Source organism: Gopherus evgoodei, chromosome 4 (genome assembly GCF_007399415.2).
Source record: "Gopherus evgoodei ecotype Sinaloan lineage chromosome 4, rGopEvg1_v1.p, whole genome shotgun sequence".
In the NCBI taxonomy this organism is placed as follows: Eukaryota; Metazoa; Chordata; order Testudines; family Testudinidae; genus Gopherus; species Gopherus evgoodei.
The window spans coordinates 76,141,411-76,157,581 of NC_044325.1; the positions used below are offsets into that span (position 1 = coordinate 76,141,411).

General features: G+C 47.7%; 1 protein-coding gene across 5 annotated transcripts in view; it reads right to left on the reverse strand.

Annotated features, from left to right (window-relative positions):
- Window positions 1-1,237: 1,237 nt before the first annotated feature.
- Window positions 1,238-16,171, reverse strand: part of ATG13 (autophagy related 13) — a 60,394-nt gene continuing 45,460 nt past the window's right edge. For 3 of the 5 annotated variants that reach the window (XM_030559908.1, XM_030559905.1, XM_030559906.1), the window contains 8 exons: window positions 15,185-15,283; window positions 10,817-10,927; window positions 10,126-10,265; window positions 7,788-7,905; window positions 7,295-7,372; window positions 6,868-6,984; window positions 6,207-6,335; window positions 1,238-4,524 (listed from right to left, as the gene is read on the reverse strand). In XM_030559908.1, coding sequence (XP_030415768.1) covers window positions 4,447-4,524; window positions 6,207-6,335; window positions 6,868-6,984; window positions 7,295-7,372; window positions 7,788-7,905; window positions 10,126-10,265; window positions 10,817-10,927; window positions 15,185-15,283 — 870 coding nt within the window. In that variant the 3' untranslated portion in view covers window positions 1,238-4,446. The remainder of the gene's footprint in view (window positions 4,525-6,206; window positions 6,336-6,867; window positions 6,985-7,294; window positions 7,373-7,787; window positions 7,906-10,125; window positions 10,266-10,816; window positions 10,928-15,184; window positions 15,284-16,171) is intronic. The other 2 variants (XM_030559907.1, XM_030559909.1) reach the window with 2 other exon arrangements.

Below are 16,171 nucleotides of genomic sequence, written 5' to 3' on the forward strand. Positions count from 1 at the left end.
GATTTTCTACTCCCAGCTGAGACTTGAAGTACTGCCAGTCAAGCTTTTGTTTATGAAGTCACAGCTAGAGAAGCAAGATAACATCTTTTTGCCTATACCCAGCCTGGGAATTCATTATTCAAGTGTAAGCATGCCGCTACAAGGGGTTTATAAGAGTTAGGGCCTCTCTTCTAAGCAGCCCTTTGTCCTCTTCCAGCTCTAGATTTCTGTTCACCCATTCTACCCTGAGTTGTGCAACATTGGATGAAGCTGGCACCAGGACAATGTTTCTGTTCACGCTGGCTGAATGAACAGTGCAGTCTGTACAAGACAGGATGCTGTGTCATTGCACAAACAAGGAACAGCATCCAACCCATGATCCACAAAAATTATCTGCGGATATCCACAGATATCCATGGATTTGCAGGGCTCTACACTGGGGGCCAGGGTGAGGCTCCAAGGCATTCTCACCCCGCAACCTTGGTCAGGGAGAGCCGAGTGGGCAGCCATAGGGAGCCCACATGGAGTCATGGATCCTCCACCTACCCTCTGCCAGGTGAGGAGCCTGGGAGGCGGGGACACAGTCAGGGGCTGCTCTCAGACACACCCCCACTCCTGCAAGCAGGTGTAGGATCTGCGTGGCTCCCTGGCTGGGCTCCACACTGCCCTGGCTGGGGTGGGGGGGGGAACCTATGGAGCTGTCTGGGGGCTGCTTGGGCCCCTCGGCCAGGGCAGGTGGAGGGTCCACCACGGCTCCCCACCCGGCTCTTACCGTGGCTGGGTTGCAGCTCCAAGCTGCCTCTCCCCCTGGCTGGAGCTGAGCTGGCAAGAGCTGCACTGACAGCTGTGAGGAGCCGTGGTGGACTCTCCACCTGCCCTGGGCATGGGGCCCAAGCAGCCCCCGGCCCAGTGTCCCTGCTCCCCAGGCCTCCTGCCCAGGGCAGGTGGAGGATCCGTGCCGGTTCCTCTAAGCTGGCCGCCAGGCTCTTACATCCAAGCTGCTATCCCCTGGAATGGTCCGCGGATATAAAGCAGATACCCGTGGATTTGCAGGGCTCTATCCATAACTTTCCTCACTGCATCCCATTAGACATTCCAAAATAGCAGTTTGTAGACATTAACCCTGCTCCTTCCTGCAGCTGTACCGACTGCTGCAGGTAAAATCTGGCTGTTGGAAGGGAAAGCCATAAGGGTGGGAATGTCCTGGCATTGGAACCTGCGGAGTAATTCACAGAATTGGATCAGCATGGCAAACAGGTCAGAGATGGTTACATAAAAGATTTATTGGAAATTCTTTGAATACATGAAGTGCCTTGGAGACTATTTCCAAAACAATGCAATTTAGTACCCTGCACCCAAAGGATTTGCAGGTTATCCGCTATGTACAAGCTGCCTTGATATAGTACAGGCCTGAGCAGATGGCTATTAAAATTATGACAATATTCGTCATTAAACAAATTCTACAGCAGGCCACAGCATCAGTAGCTAGGTCCCTCTTGCAGAACTGCTTTGGGCCAATCATTTCTAATGCATTAATTAGACAGAGCTGAGCGCCTAGATTTTGGAATGGAGGCATCAAAACTCTCAGGATTGCCCAGGAATAAGCACATCTCTCATCCCAAGAGAAACCCTTTATTGCTGTGGCTATCCAGCTATACCCTATCAACCCAGGTGGGCAGTTTTCCACTGGGTGGCATTAAACAAACATGGTTGCTACACAGAAGTTCTGCCTTGTGAGATGCAGGAGCTGCGATCTTGTAAAAGTCACATGAAAATGACTGAGCACAGACACTAGGCCCTGGAGGCTTTCCAGACAGAAACAGGAACGATGGCTTGCCTTCTGTGGATACCACAGCAGTTCAGCATGAAGAAGAGGAGGAACTACAGAGTCAATGCTGCTGAGGGAAAGATCACCATGAGGAAGGTCTATTCTATTCTTCCTAGCAGGCACAATGCATGCCAGTAGTTTACTAACCTCAACAAATGACTTGACAGGAGAGCTCACCCACGCATAGCCTGCAAGTTAAAAGGTCAGAGTGCCAGAGTATGTCCACATGCGACTTACTACAAGACTTGGAAGAATGACCAGCTGATTGGGGATGGAGGGGAAAATCACGAGATCTGGGTTATATTGCTGACTCTGCCATTTACTCACTGTGTGACCTTAGACACACCTGACCCCATGTCTAGTTTCCACAGCTGTACTGTGGAGATGCAGCTTACTTACCTCTCATAGGCAGGTTGTAGGGAGTATTCGTCAAATGCTTTGAAGCCTCCTAAGTCAGTGTTATTGACAGGGATAGTTGGATTTTCACCTCCAGCATTTCCAATTACACTTCACTGGGAGGCCTTTTAGCACTGGTGCAGACAGGTGAAGAGATTGGATTATTCCTTGCAAACACGGATTGATTCTTTTGATATGGGAGTTAGTTGGATTGGGTGAGGTGGCCTGGGAGAGGAGAGTTTGCTGCTTCAAGTAGTTATAATACCCCTACCTGGTGCTTTAGAGCATACACTAAAACACTGCCACTGATCATGCACAGCAAACACCTGACAACTCAAGGGCTGGGAAAGCAAAAGAACATGTTACCGTATTGGGAATCAGTTCAGGTCCTGAGCTCAATTCCTTGCTCTGGCAGCAGCACAGGGCGGAGGGCAGCAGAGGCCACGGGGTAACCCAAGGCCTAATGTCATTCTCGAGCAACTCTCCTTTTCAACCTCACGAATTGTGCTGAGCTCTGGAGAAAGCCACATCCAGCCTTTTCTGAAGAAGCTAGTTACTCCACCAGTAGTAAGGAAACTAGCAAGGATCCTCAGAGTACAGAGAACTCCCACCACTCTACAGAAATATCATCAGTGGATAGCAAGGGGGACTAGCAGGATCTCTTCAGTTACTCAGCCCAGTTACAGGTGGCTGAAGGGTGGATAAAGTTGCACAAGCCCTACTCTGAGTTCCTGCTTAGTGCCATTACACAGCTTCTCCCTTCCACACGTGAGACAAAGGATACACAACAACCAGCTCAAACACAGAGCACTGCCAGCCACTCACTACTTCATGGCTAGCTCATTAAAAAAATAAACTTTTAGCTAATCATAAGCCACCTGATTAAAAGGAGTACCATCAACTTTCCAAAAGTGTGCTTCTGTGAACAAGCTACCTCTGGAATGGCTGAGGAACAGAACAAGTCCATTTCCCAAGCCTATCAGAATGGAGCTCTTCACAAAGTCCCTCAACTCTGCTTCACAAACACATGCGTGTTCTTATATCAATGCCCAGACTGGGTGTCATGGAAGAAAGTCCCCAGAACATAACACTGTATTAGAGTAAATAAGTGTCTCATGAAAATAAATAGCTTGGATTTTCCATACCAAAGGCAGACTATTGTCATGGGACAGAGCTCCATGGCACAACAGCTGTCTGCAGTGACAGGACAGAATGACCTGCACTTGTATGTAAAAACTTAACTTTTTTTAATATAGGTTTCTTTAAAAGCAATAAATATTTCCTGTTTCTTATATATTAACCATAAAGCAGCAAGGTTTGGAAGGAAAAGGGACTAAGACTCCTAGTTACATAAGCCTGGAGAAATAGAATTCCTATTTATATTTACAACTGCATTTCAAGAGCCGCGACTACAAATTTAATATACTCCCAAGGTGCCACTTGCAGGTGCACCAGTACAATCACATTCTGGGACCTTAGCATTGTGGTTTTCATACACGCAAGAAAATGTGGAAAGCCCTTCCGCATAGCTTCTGTAGTTTCACATCTGTGATTTGGGCAGACAGGCCAAGCACAAGGCCCCAGAAAGAAAATCTGTGCAACGCCCCAGTTGCTTGGGAGCAGAAAGTGAAGACAGCTATAGGTGTTGCACAGTACAGTGCATGAGGTGGAAGTCTGCCTCATTCCCTTGTGCTCTGCAGTCCATGCACTCACTGAAGACAGGATGAAATGCCCAAGAGCTGAGGTCCTGCACTCAAGCCAGCTGAGTCTGCCACTGCACAGATCCTTTGTTCTGAGCCAAGGCTGTCTACACTCCAGTGGGATTGCAGATGCAGGGAAAAGATGGTGTGTGCCCCAGAAGCTAAATCTTGAGGAATTGTGATGCAAGAGGCTTTGCAGGGAGCATTTCTGGCAGCTTTCCATAAAACCCCTCCATACACAGAACCAAGACTGAAGGGGAACGGGGTTACTAAAAACAAAGCTTCATTTCTTTTGTCCCTATTGTAGTGTCATAGATAAGTACTCAAATGCCTGTAGGAAAAGGGGTCCAAAACTATCCTGGGGCCTGGCTGAGGGGAGACTGACAGCTGAATCTGTACCCAGTATTGAGGAGGTGATCTGACAAAGCCCACAAGATACGGGGGGAAAAACTGGACACAAAAGAGAGAGTGGCAGACAGACATTGTGGGCTTCCTCCTCCAGGTGTTCCAGAAGGACACTGCTGCTGCAATAAGATAACAGCTTTACTGCAAAGTCTCTACAAAGGCATCAAACTCTTTGACATTTTTCTCATGGACTGCCAGCTTCTCCGGTAACGAGTCCTGTGAAGGCAAAGAAAAACTCAGATCAGGATTCACTCACAGAAGGTGCATCAGCCTAAAGGAAGCTATAAAACAGTGGAAACGTATATGGTAAACTCTGGCCAAAGGTCTCTGCTCTGATTTGTGCTCTTCCTCCTCATACATGTACCACTCCTAGCAGAAGCAGGATATCAGACAGGATCCAGCACGTGAACCTGAGACGGGCAGTTTGCCCAGTTTGTTTTTTCTACAGAAGCAGCAGGTGTGCCATAACCAGGACTGTCGCAATTCTTGCAGCAGCTGCAGCACAATTATTTTGTCAAACTGCGTGACTAAAGTCACTCAGTTGTTAGCATTAAGCATTATGGTTTTCCCAGGCAACACCATGTTACAATGTTGATGGGCCTGATTCTGTATTCTCTCTGCAGAGGCAGCATTCAGTTCTTAGATTTGGGTTCCCCTAGAGATTTGAACTATGGCATGTTTGCCGCTCCAGGTAACAAGCAGCGGCACTCAGCTGGGAGATTAAACAGATGTTTCAAAGCGACCACAAAGACTCAGTCATTTAATGGGAGGGCGAAGTAAAGGACTCGCTCACAAATGCAGCATGTGCAGTAAAAAAAGTGGCACATTTCAGGCTACTCCAATTTTAGGCTCCAGGCTAATAGGTCTCATGCACCAGATAGGATGGAACAGGGCTGGAATTAAGGCAGTATGTTTTCTCCCCAGAACCTTAAAGCAGTGTTTCCCAAAGTGTGGTACGCATACCCCTGGTGGTACGTGAAAGGGTTTCAAGGGGTACGCAGCCTGTTCACTCTGGCTGGCAAGGGGCCGGCAGCAGGCTGAGCCGGGCCGGCAGCCGGGACCCTGGGTGGCAAGGGGCTGGCAGTGGCCTGAGCGGGGCTGGCAGACAGAAACCCAGACCCGCGGCGGGCTGAGCAGCTCAGCCTGCTGCCGATCTAGGGTTCCGTCCACCAGCTCCTGCCAGCCGGGTCCCGGCCGCAAGCCCCACTCAGCCACAGGCCCCACTCAGGCAGCAGAGTGGCAAGGGGCCGGCAGTAGCTTGACTGGGGCCTCTTCCCCCATCCCCCAATTTATCTTCATTGGACAAGGGGTATGCCAGTAAGACAAATGTCTCAAAAAGGGGTACACAAGTGTTGTAAGTTTGGGAAACACTGCCTTAGAGGATGGGTTATGCTCTTCTCCCAGTCCTCATCCAACTGTTCTAGAAGAGACCTCTCCTCCCAAATCACTCCTTTGCTGTGACTGGTCCTAGTTCGTATGGCCCTGAGCTTAGCAGATGCAGGAATGAGAGGGGAAGTACAAGACTATTACAGTAGGGAATAGTCTTGGACAGTAGAAGAGTCCTGCAGCTGCAATGGCTTCTGTGAAGAGGATACCCGATGCAGCACATGGACACTGTCCCACACACATGGAGCACAAACCAACAACTCATCTAATATTCTCCATGGCAGCTGTACACATGCACTGAGAAGGAATCAGACTGAAAAGGTCTCACATCTGGTTCCTTCCAAAGGTTTCAGGTTCCGAGATGTACAGGCATGTTCAGCAGATTGACAAGGAACCGCTCTGGTAGGTGCCTCTGCTCTCTTATCGGATGTTGGCTTGTTCGGGGAGCTAGGAGGAGGAGAGCGTTGTGAGAACGTATGTCCCCCACACACCAAAATCCCGTCTTCCCATACCAGATCCTCTGCCATGGACTGAGCCCCAATGTCAATGGAGAGGCTGCTGAGCTGAGGCGGGTTCTGAAACTCGCGATAGAACGTCCCCAAGTCCATTGGGAGAATGTCATCTTTTGAAAATGCTGGTTTCTAGAATTAAAGATACAAACATTAATCCCCATTTAGAGAGTTCTGTCAGATTTCCCTGTTCGCTCTAGTCACAGACAGATGGCACCATCAGCTACCAGCAAACAACTCAACATTACAGTAATAAATCTAAGTCAAATAATTGAATAGCGGCATCACCTATATCCCTTGTCATGACCAGAATTAGTCTTTCCCTGATGACTTCATGAGCACCTAAAGCAGAATATTTCCCTACAATCTGTCTCTGCTTTAGGCATATGGAACACAGGGAAAACCCAAAAACCTGAACCCAGGCCATGGTGGATAAAGGGAGGAGGAAATAATTTCCCAAGTTGTGGGTTTACGAATGTCAATGTCTTTACCATTTTTAAGGATGCCCAGAGTCCCTGTCCTTGATATGGGAGCACAATGAGCCCTTGTTTGGAGAAATTCATCTATTTTAATTCAGCATCACACCAACAGCTGCAGCCCACCCCAGATACAGGGGCTCTGTGAAAGTGCTAGCCTGGGCTGATAAAGTACTGCATGGACTTACAAAGTCAACCATGACAAAGTCATCATGTGTGTTCCCGGTGCTGCTGCCACTGGAGCCCTCTGAGTGCAAGCTGCCCTGTAGAGGAGACTCAACATCTGGGGAGTCAGGAGGATTCACCTGCCCAAGAAACCAGAGTCCATCAGTTTCAGATCCTGTCACTGAGCCCATCTGTGTGTTGTGCCAGCATGGGAAGAAGCACAATGACAGTTACAAGGGCATGCAGACTAGCAGGGGCTCTAAACCTGTAGTTGTTTCCATCTCTGGAAAGCCCAGATTCAGGCATAGAGGATGTTATTAGAAACCAAGCTGATGCAAGTAGCTAGTTCTTTGGTCAGAAGTGCCTGCAAAGCTAAGGCCAGGAAGGTTACACCTGTATTGCATGATTCAAACTTGACATGCACAGATGGCTCGGGAGGGGGGTTCTTACCATGGGGTCATTATCCTCCAGCTCAACATTCTTGGGAGCAAACATGGCGAAAGGAATGTCCAAGCTGGCCATGGTCACCTAGAGAGATTCAATGGGTAGAACTTCAACACTTCAGTCAGATTCTCTGCATATGCAGCATGCACCATCCCATTGCAAGGCTGTATGTCAGGATCTGAAACTCTGAGCCACCAAAGTCACACTGGAAACTTGACTGGAACCCAAGGGCTACATGTCGAGGGCATAACATCAGAGAGACAGCAGCCAACATCCCCTTTAATACACAGGTGTAGCTCGCAGAACCTACAGGGCCCAGCATACAGTAAAGCACCACATACAGAGACCCGCAGTCCTTGCTGAAGTCTGGCCTCCTGTTTCCTCTGGCTGCCCTGGTGATGCAGGGCCTGGCCTCCACTGTCCAGCAATGGAAAAGGGGAACAGTGGCATGAGGAAAAGTGCATCACGAGTCCATCTCAGAACAATCACTGCAAGTTACCTGATTAATGGGTTTGTTGACAAAGGCCCCCACCTTCCGGACAAAGATGGTCTCCAAGAGATCGTGTGGGGAGCCACTCTTCCCTTCGCTGCTGTTTGATACGGTTTCCGTGTCCTCACTGAGGGAGAAGGGTTGATGGCTCATTGCACATAAATAAATTTAGACAAAACCACATTCTTTTGTCAAGATCCCCCTGGTTTTTTGTGTCTTCTCCTAGTGCTGGGAGGAAGGGGAGGGAGAAGCATCTCTGTTCTTGTCAGACAGTCTTCCCCTTCGGCCATCAGTATGCAATAGAGCAGTGGTCTCCAACCTTTTTATGCCCAAGATCACTGTTTGAATTTAAAGGCAACCCAAGATCTACCCTGCCCCTTCCCCGAGGCCCTGCCCTTTCCCCAAAGACCCACTCCACTCACTCTATCCTCCCTCTCTCCGTCATTCGCTCTCCCCCACCCTCACTCACTTTCTCCAGTCTGGGGTAGGGGGTTGCAGTTTGTGATGGGGTGTGGGCTCTGGGCTGGGGCTGAGGGATTCACAGTGTGGGAGGGGATTCTGGGCTGAGCCTGGGGCAGGAAATGGAATGCAGGAGGGGTGAGGGATGCAAGCTCTGGGAGGGAGTTGGGGTGCAGGAGGGGGCTCTGGGCTGGGGCAGGGGGTTGGGGTGCAGGAGGGGGTGAGGGTACAAGCTCTGGGAGGGAGTTTGGGTGCAGGAGAGGGATCCAGGCTGGGGCAGAGTGTTGGGGCGCAGATGGGGGTACAGGGTGCTGGCTCTGGGAGGGGGGTCAGGGCTGGGGCAGAGCGTTGGGGTGCAGGAGGGGTTATGGGGTGCTGGATCCAGGATAGGGCTCAGGGCTTGGACGCAGCCTCCTGCTGGGCAGCACTTACCTCCGGTGGCTCTTGGTTGGCGGCGCAGCGAGACTAAGGCAGACTCCCTGCTTACCCTGGCCCCATGTCACTCCTGGAAATGGCCAACGTGCCTCTGTGGCCCGTGGAAGGGGCGGATGGCACATGGCTTCATGCAGCTCCCCGTTCCCAGCCAATGGGAGCTATGGGGGCAGTGCTTGCAGGCAGGAGCAGCACGCAGAGGGAGACCCCTGCCCTCCGCGCTCCTGGGGCTGCGGGGCACACTGGCCGCTTCCAGAAGTGGTGTGGGGCCTGGACAGCCCTGCTGGACCACCAGAGATCACAATTGACTGGGAAATCCTCTAGGATTGACCAGTCGATGGCGATGGACCAGTTGGTGAACACTGCAATAGAGACTGCAGCGCTGTGGAGCAGCTTTCTGCTTAGCTCTGCGAGGGAACCACCCCCATCAGTAGGGCAGAAAACTTCAGCCAGTCCTGAGGAAAGGCTGTTCAGAAGAGCTGTGTGGGAAATGGCAAGGAAGCTTGAGCAGCTCTTGCCAATCACTATCACTCTTTCAGGAACACAGAATTCTTGGATATCTTCCCTGCCAGGAGACAGGGTCGGGAATCTGAACCCCATGCTCCTTCCCAGGCCCCATGGAGCCAGAGTAGTTCAATATCACAGCAGCTAGTGCTAATCTGGTTAATTTTCACTGGGTGGCTACTAATTATAGTCTCAAAACCTGATTTTCAGAAGTATTCAGCAGCTCTAAGGATCTGGTCCTCAGTCGTCCGGCAGGCGTTAGCCATTTGATAATGACTGGTTAGTCAAGGAGCACAGGCCAGTGCATTAGTGCTACTATAACATAAATGGGAGTTTTTTTATCGAGCAGAAAACTCAGTTGGTTAAGATGTTTTCTATGGCAATTGTCCCATAGCCAAGAGACAAGATGGAACCACAGGGGACAAAGAAATCTGGAAAAACAAACAGGAAGCTCTAACTGGCTGAGAGGGAGGTTAAGATTTCAGGCAATTTGGAGTTTAAAGTTGATTTGTTTCCTGTTAGACAAGGAGTCTTGCCTCCAAGGTTTCTTGATATAACAGTTAAATAGCTGTTTTCTATTACCGATGCTTTATGACAATTCAAATGAAGCCTTTTTGGGAGGGTAAAATTTACTATTGAAGCCACCTCAACTTGCTCTTCATGGATCAGACAAATGAGCCAGAAGTAGTGTTTTGGTATTGAAATGACATAAGGTGCTCAGAGACTACGAGGGCTGCAAAGTATAAGCTAGACTAGACCTTTGTTTGAGGCGTTCTTCAGCTTCTCTGTGCTCAGACTGAGAGCTCCCGGTTTTTTTAAGGCAGAGCAGCCAATCTAGTGTTATTGATAAATTTAAAAGAACTGCCCTGCAAATGCTTAAAAGAAAAGTCAGTTTTAAATTTGATTCAACTTTACACAGTCACAGATGAACGATTAGAAGTGCTGCACCTACCTACTGGAAGGAGTAGCTGCTGAGTAGAGGGCTCCATCCAAAGGGGTGCACATTACCATCCTTTCGTGGTCAGCCTGAGTGCCATGTGCTGGCTGGCTAGGAACTGGGGGCACCCCACCCTCCTTCCCTGGAACAATCAACTAAGGTGGAAAGGAACGATCAGGTTAGCAATCTCAAGACCGATACAGCAACACACTACAGCACTAGAGTGGATTCTCTCATGCTGGGAATAAGTTCTTTTTGGCTCGCCATGGATATGCTCTGACTACACTCCTGCTAGAAGATAGCAGTAACTTTCTGACAGGGAGCAAGAGAGGGGAAGTCATGTGGGAGGGGACTTTCCCAATGAGAGAATTCATATATCACTTCCTTCCTAATTTTCTCTGATGCAGATTCAGTGCCATTTCTCCAGACTTGTCCCTGGCCTTACCTTGTTCTCAGTGCAATGTCTCCATTATACGCAGTGGAAAACACCTTGATTAAAGTCTCACTTCAGGTGATTCCAAGAGCATAGTAGAGCTACTTCCTGGCTTATTTGCTAGCACCATTTTTTTTTAATTACTTTAGATCCTTTGCAGCCTTGACCTAGCTGCATACAGAGGCATGAAATGGTTTTAAGGGATGTCTTAGCTGTGTGATGCTTAGTGGCTGTGGTGCAAGCCACATTCATTCTTCCAACCTTTAAGAGTACCTGATGAGGATGTGCAGCATTCAAACCACCAGCAAAGATTACTGGATACCCCATGTCAGCTGATCCAACTCCCAGAGCAGCAGGCTGATAGGAAAGACGAGAGCTGGAAAGCTAAGAAACAAGAGAAAAAATACAAAAAGGGCCAAAGAGAGAGGAGAGAGAAAGGGGAGAGGGAAAGCCCCCACAGTCTGAATAGTTATCAGAATCACTGGAGAAAGAACAGAAGATGTCACAGGGGCACAGTACATACATGGCTCTGGGCTTGCAGAGTGCCTCAAAGATTCATATGGGAACCAATGCCAAAGGTTTGATTTAATTTATATATTTAAAAAAAAATCAGCCTTGTAACAGAGAGAGGATAAAGGTGTGGCCTTAAAACAAGCCTGGTTTGAGTGGGAGAGATAATGTAGGGAAAGCCTGCATGACAGCTCTTGCATTACATACCGGAGAAAGGACCAGCGCAACCACTTCAAAACTCATTGAAAAGCCCATATGAATACTGGCATTTTAAAGCCACTTCCTCAGCAGGGATTCAAACTCTCAGCATACTTACTGGAAACACAGGGGGATGCAGCAGGAATGAAGGACACCCCGCACGTAATCAAAGGAAACAAACCTCGGCCATAGGACATACAGGCCCTCAATCTTGCTAGCTAAAAAGAAAACAAGCAAGCTAAGCCCCACAAGATTTCCTCCCAGTATCCCAAATCCAACCAGAAGGATGAGCATCAGGAAATGCTCCCCATCTTCAGCCACCTCTTCTCAATCTCTTGATCCTAATTAGAAACACAGCCAGTGGGATCAACAGGAATCCAATTTGTTCTTCTGATCTCACAAGCAGCACTCTGTTAGGAGCCATGTATCACATGACATCCTCAATTGAGACAAGGTGGGTGAGATAATATATTTTATTGGACCAATTTCTGTTGGTAAAAGATACACAAGCTTTCAAGCTTAAACAGGGCTCTACTTCAGGTCTAGGAAAGGTTCTCTGTGTCATAGCTAAATACAAGGTGGAAGAGATTGTTTAGCATAAGTAATTAACACATATTCTAAGAGAATATTTCAGGAGAAGTGGCTTGCTAACTCCATGTAGTCACAGGATAAAAGGGAGAGGGCAGTGGGTTACAGATTGTCGTAGTAAGCCATAAATCCAGTGGGTTGTTTTTTTTTTAAGACCATGATTTTTAGAGTCTAGCAAAGTTATGAATTTAAGCTCCCAGGCTCGTCTTTCAAAGGTTCTCTTTGAGGACGAGGATGAGAGGTCAGATATAGAGCGATCAATTTGTGAAAAGTGTGCACCCACCCATGACAGGGTATTTTTGTCTTCTATCCTTTTCCTATACGAGTTCATCTGAGAGCATAGTGATTGCCTGGTTTCACCCATGTAGCTTTTATTGGGGCATTTAATGCACTGAATGAGATATATCACATATTGTGATAGGCATGTGCAGACCTGTGGATTTTGAAAGGTGTGTTGTAGAGGGTATTGATCACTGTAGCAGTGGAGAAATGTCCGCCAGTTTTGCATCTGTTATGGCAGGGTCTGGTGCTGCTTTGAGTTGGTGGATCCTAGTATCTGGGAAGCTTGCTTCAGATAGTGAGGTTGGGAGGTTGTTTGAAGGCCAGAAGAGGGGGCTGCGGAAAGATTTCTTTCAGGTGGTGGTCCTCATCAAGTATAGGTTGTAATTGTTTAATGATACCCCATATTGGTTCCAGTGTGGGGCGGTAGGTGACAACTAGAGGTGTGTGGTCAGAGGGTTTCCCCCCCCACCCCATATTGAAGCAGGTTCTCTTAGGGTATTTGGGTGGCCCATTCCATGATGCGATCTATTTTTCTGGTGGAGTGTCCTTATTTGGTGAAGGTGTGTATCTTGGACTTTCTTCTCAGAGCATATTCTGTGGTATCTGAGGGCCTGGCTGTAAATAACAGATTTCTTGGTGTGTTTGGGGTGGTTACTGGATCTGTGAAGGTAAGTAGGATGATCCAGAAGATTCTTGTATATAGTTGTCTGTTGAAATCATTACTAGAGCTAATCATGGTGTCCCGAAAGTTGATGCTGGTGTGGGAGTGTTCTAGAGAGAGTTTGATAGATGGGTGGTGGTTGTAGAAATTGTGGTGGAAATCTATGACAGGTGGATCTGACACATGCCTATCAAATCTGGTGCACTAAATGCCCTAATAATAACTGTGGGGTTGAAAAACACACACTCACTACACTCTTAACTGAATTCACACAGAAAAAGGATAAAAGACAAAAAACACCACATCACTCATGGATGAACACTTTTCACAAAACGGTCACAAGACCCAACCCCCGGGACATGAAGGGTTCTTCCACTGGTGTAGGTGCTCCACCTCCATCCACCTAGAACTGTCTACACTGAGGGTAACTCAGCTTAATTACATCACTTAGGGATGTAGATTTTTCACAGCACAGGAGATGAAGCTAATGCCGATATAAGTTCCCAATGTAGACTAGCCCTCAGTACCTTTCCCAGAGCTGAAGAGGAGCCACAAGAGGTAGCTTGAAAGCTTGTCTCTCTCACCTACAGAAGTTGCGTTCAATAAAAGATATTACCTCACACACCCAGGGACCAACATGGATACAACACTGAATTCCCAAGTAAGTCAGCACTCCGAGTGCTGACATTTTTGAGGTGGGGGCCTGACAACTTAAGGCTGCCCACAGATATCAGGCTGGGCTCTTTCTAGAGTCTGGGTTAAGCTGGATGGAGTGGTCTCTTCTCACAAACCAGACTGGCCCAGTCTCAAGAACTCTTATTTTGCTAGGAGTATCATCTGATGCTACTCTGACTTTCATAGGGCTTTCTGCTCCCCAAAGAGTCCCCAATCCCTCAGGGAACTCTAGGGGCTATTCCTCATTGAACTGGACCAACATTCTCTTTATTTAAGAAGTCCCTCAACTCATGCAGACATCCCTTCCCATCACTACACTGTGATTTACTGTGAGTTAAGACAGCCAGTTCCTCTTCACCAGACACTGTCAACTTGAAATTCAATTCATTTTTAAAAATGGAGTTAAAAGTAAGCTCAGCCCTGCACCTGTCACTCAGACCCCCCCCCAGCAGTGTGTGATATTTTATAATAAAATGTTCCTATTCTATAAAAATGATTCTCTCCCCTGCTGCTGTGTGAAAGATCCAGACCTACAGGAGAAACCTACCTGACTAGTCAGGGGAGACATAGAAACTGACCACACAAAGTGCTGTGAGAAGCACAAAATAAACAAACAAAGAATAGAGAATGGACATTTTTCTAGTCCTCTTAGGTGTTGGTGTTGCTTGTAATAATCAGAGATGAAAAAATCTCACCACTCTGAAAATGTTTGAAGTTACCAGTGTCTCAACTTTAACACTCTTGGAACAAGCACCACGTTACAGGAGGTACAGGTTCCAAAGCCAGAGGCTACTCACGAGAGAACAGTTCAAGCACTATCCACTGATGCCTGTTGTGTCATATGGGTAACAGATGATGGTCTCTAAGTTCCTGCAATCGGAACATGTGAGTAACAAGCAAACATCCTGACTGGGGAAGAGAACTAGGGAGTTAGGACCTAAATACCTTTTAGGATTTGAGCCCTAGACAACCACAGGTGAAATCCTGTCTCCATTGAAGCTAGTGGCCAACCTCCCATTGACTTCAGAAGGGTCAGGATTTTACCCCAGATGTTTACATTGAAATGCTTCAAAGCACACTGTCAAGATGGGGCATTCAATTCATTTTTGCTGTCCAAGACCCTCTAAGTCTAAGACCTTTGCCACCCCTCCTCTTTTCTTTACTCTCTGTCGACTCCTCAAGAAGAGCTGCATAAAGAAGCTGTCAATAAGAAGCCTTGTGTCCTTGAGGTGGTCGCTGGCATCACAGGAGGTATGCTGGGCCTCCCTCCCTGCAGAGGTGAGAAATGCTGCTTCTTTCCCAAGCCCCTGCCAGCCAACAAAGCACTGTGCACTTTGATAAATTAATTTATTCTACCCACTGCAGTCAAGATCCCTTGAAACCTTGACAAGACGCCTTCCCTCCTTGACCTCTAAATTGTATGCACTGGTTGCTTCCTATAGGGCTGCTGCTCAGTGCTATGCAGCAAGTGGTTTTTAGTTTAAAGAGCACTAGAGCACCGGTTTGAACAAACAAAAAACCCTGCTATAGAAAGAATCACAGACATTGCAAACAGATCTAACCAGAATAAAAAGCCCATCCCATTTTGGGCTGACCAGCTTCTTCAGCATAAGGCAGCATCAAACAGATTTATTTCCCAATGTGCACTCAAGATAGTCAAACTTGTACCTTCCTGCATTTTTAAAGTACTATCAGGCCATAGATACTGTATGCTATTTTGAACTCACTTGATGTGAAAAGGCCAGTCCCATCATAGGGACCTTCAAGGTGTCCATCAGCACAGGAGGAGGGGTCTGAAAATGTGCCTTAGTGACAGTAAAAACACACTGTGCACATACACAGACACACAAAGGAAAACAAGGAAGGAAGAAAGAGAAAAGGACTTGAGAGAAGAACTGAAAAGAGTTGGATGAACTGAACACTAGTGAGGAGCATCTATGGCCAGAGCAGTCAAGACAGTTTTATGCATGGTAAAAATCTCAGTATGGCCAGAAATTCATTTAATTTGTAAAGGCGTCAGTCTTGCAGTGAACCACTCCCCGTCACAACTCCAGAGAGAATCAGACATAAAGCAACTGCCAAAATCTCCATTTCACAGCTTACTAGGACTGCTAGCCAGTTCATGAAGGCTATGCTGAGGGGTTCTTAGGAACAGCTGAGACTGATTTTGATTTGAACACATACAAGTTGTCTATATTTTGATAGTTTCCCCTTCAGATGTAGCTAGCATTCCAAAAATGTAAGTTCTGATGGGCAGGGAACATGTCTTTGTGTGTGCCTGTGCAGCACTCAGCCCAATGGGGCCATGATCCAGGCTGATGCCTCTGGGCACTACCATGATCTAAATCATTTTTATACCAGAACACAGCAACTGGAGCAGGGCCATAAGTGGAAACTGGCAATTTGTGGCATTAAAAATTGTCTAGAAGAGGGTGCCTGATGTGAGGGAGGTGGAACATCCATGGGAATCCCTTGTCCCTCCCACTGCACCAAGTCTCCCAGCTTCCTAGCAGCACAGTTCCATTGGAATCACATTAGCAGGTACAATCACTGAACACTTTGGTGTTCTCCACGGAAAATACAATGCAGGGTAGTCTGCATCTTTTTTGGTAAGCTCTGCAGGGCTAAATGGGGGAGAATGTATTCCGCCAATCTTGTGTTTACTACCCCCACTACATGGATCCCTGGATAGGCTTATCTGAGGTTCAGCAGCA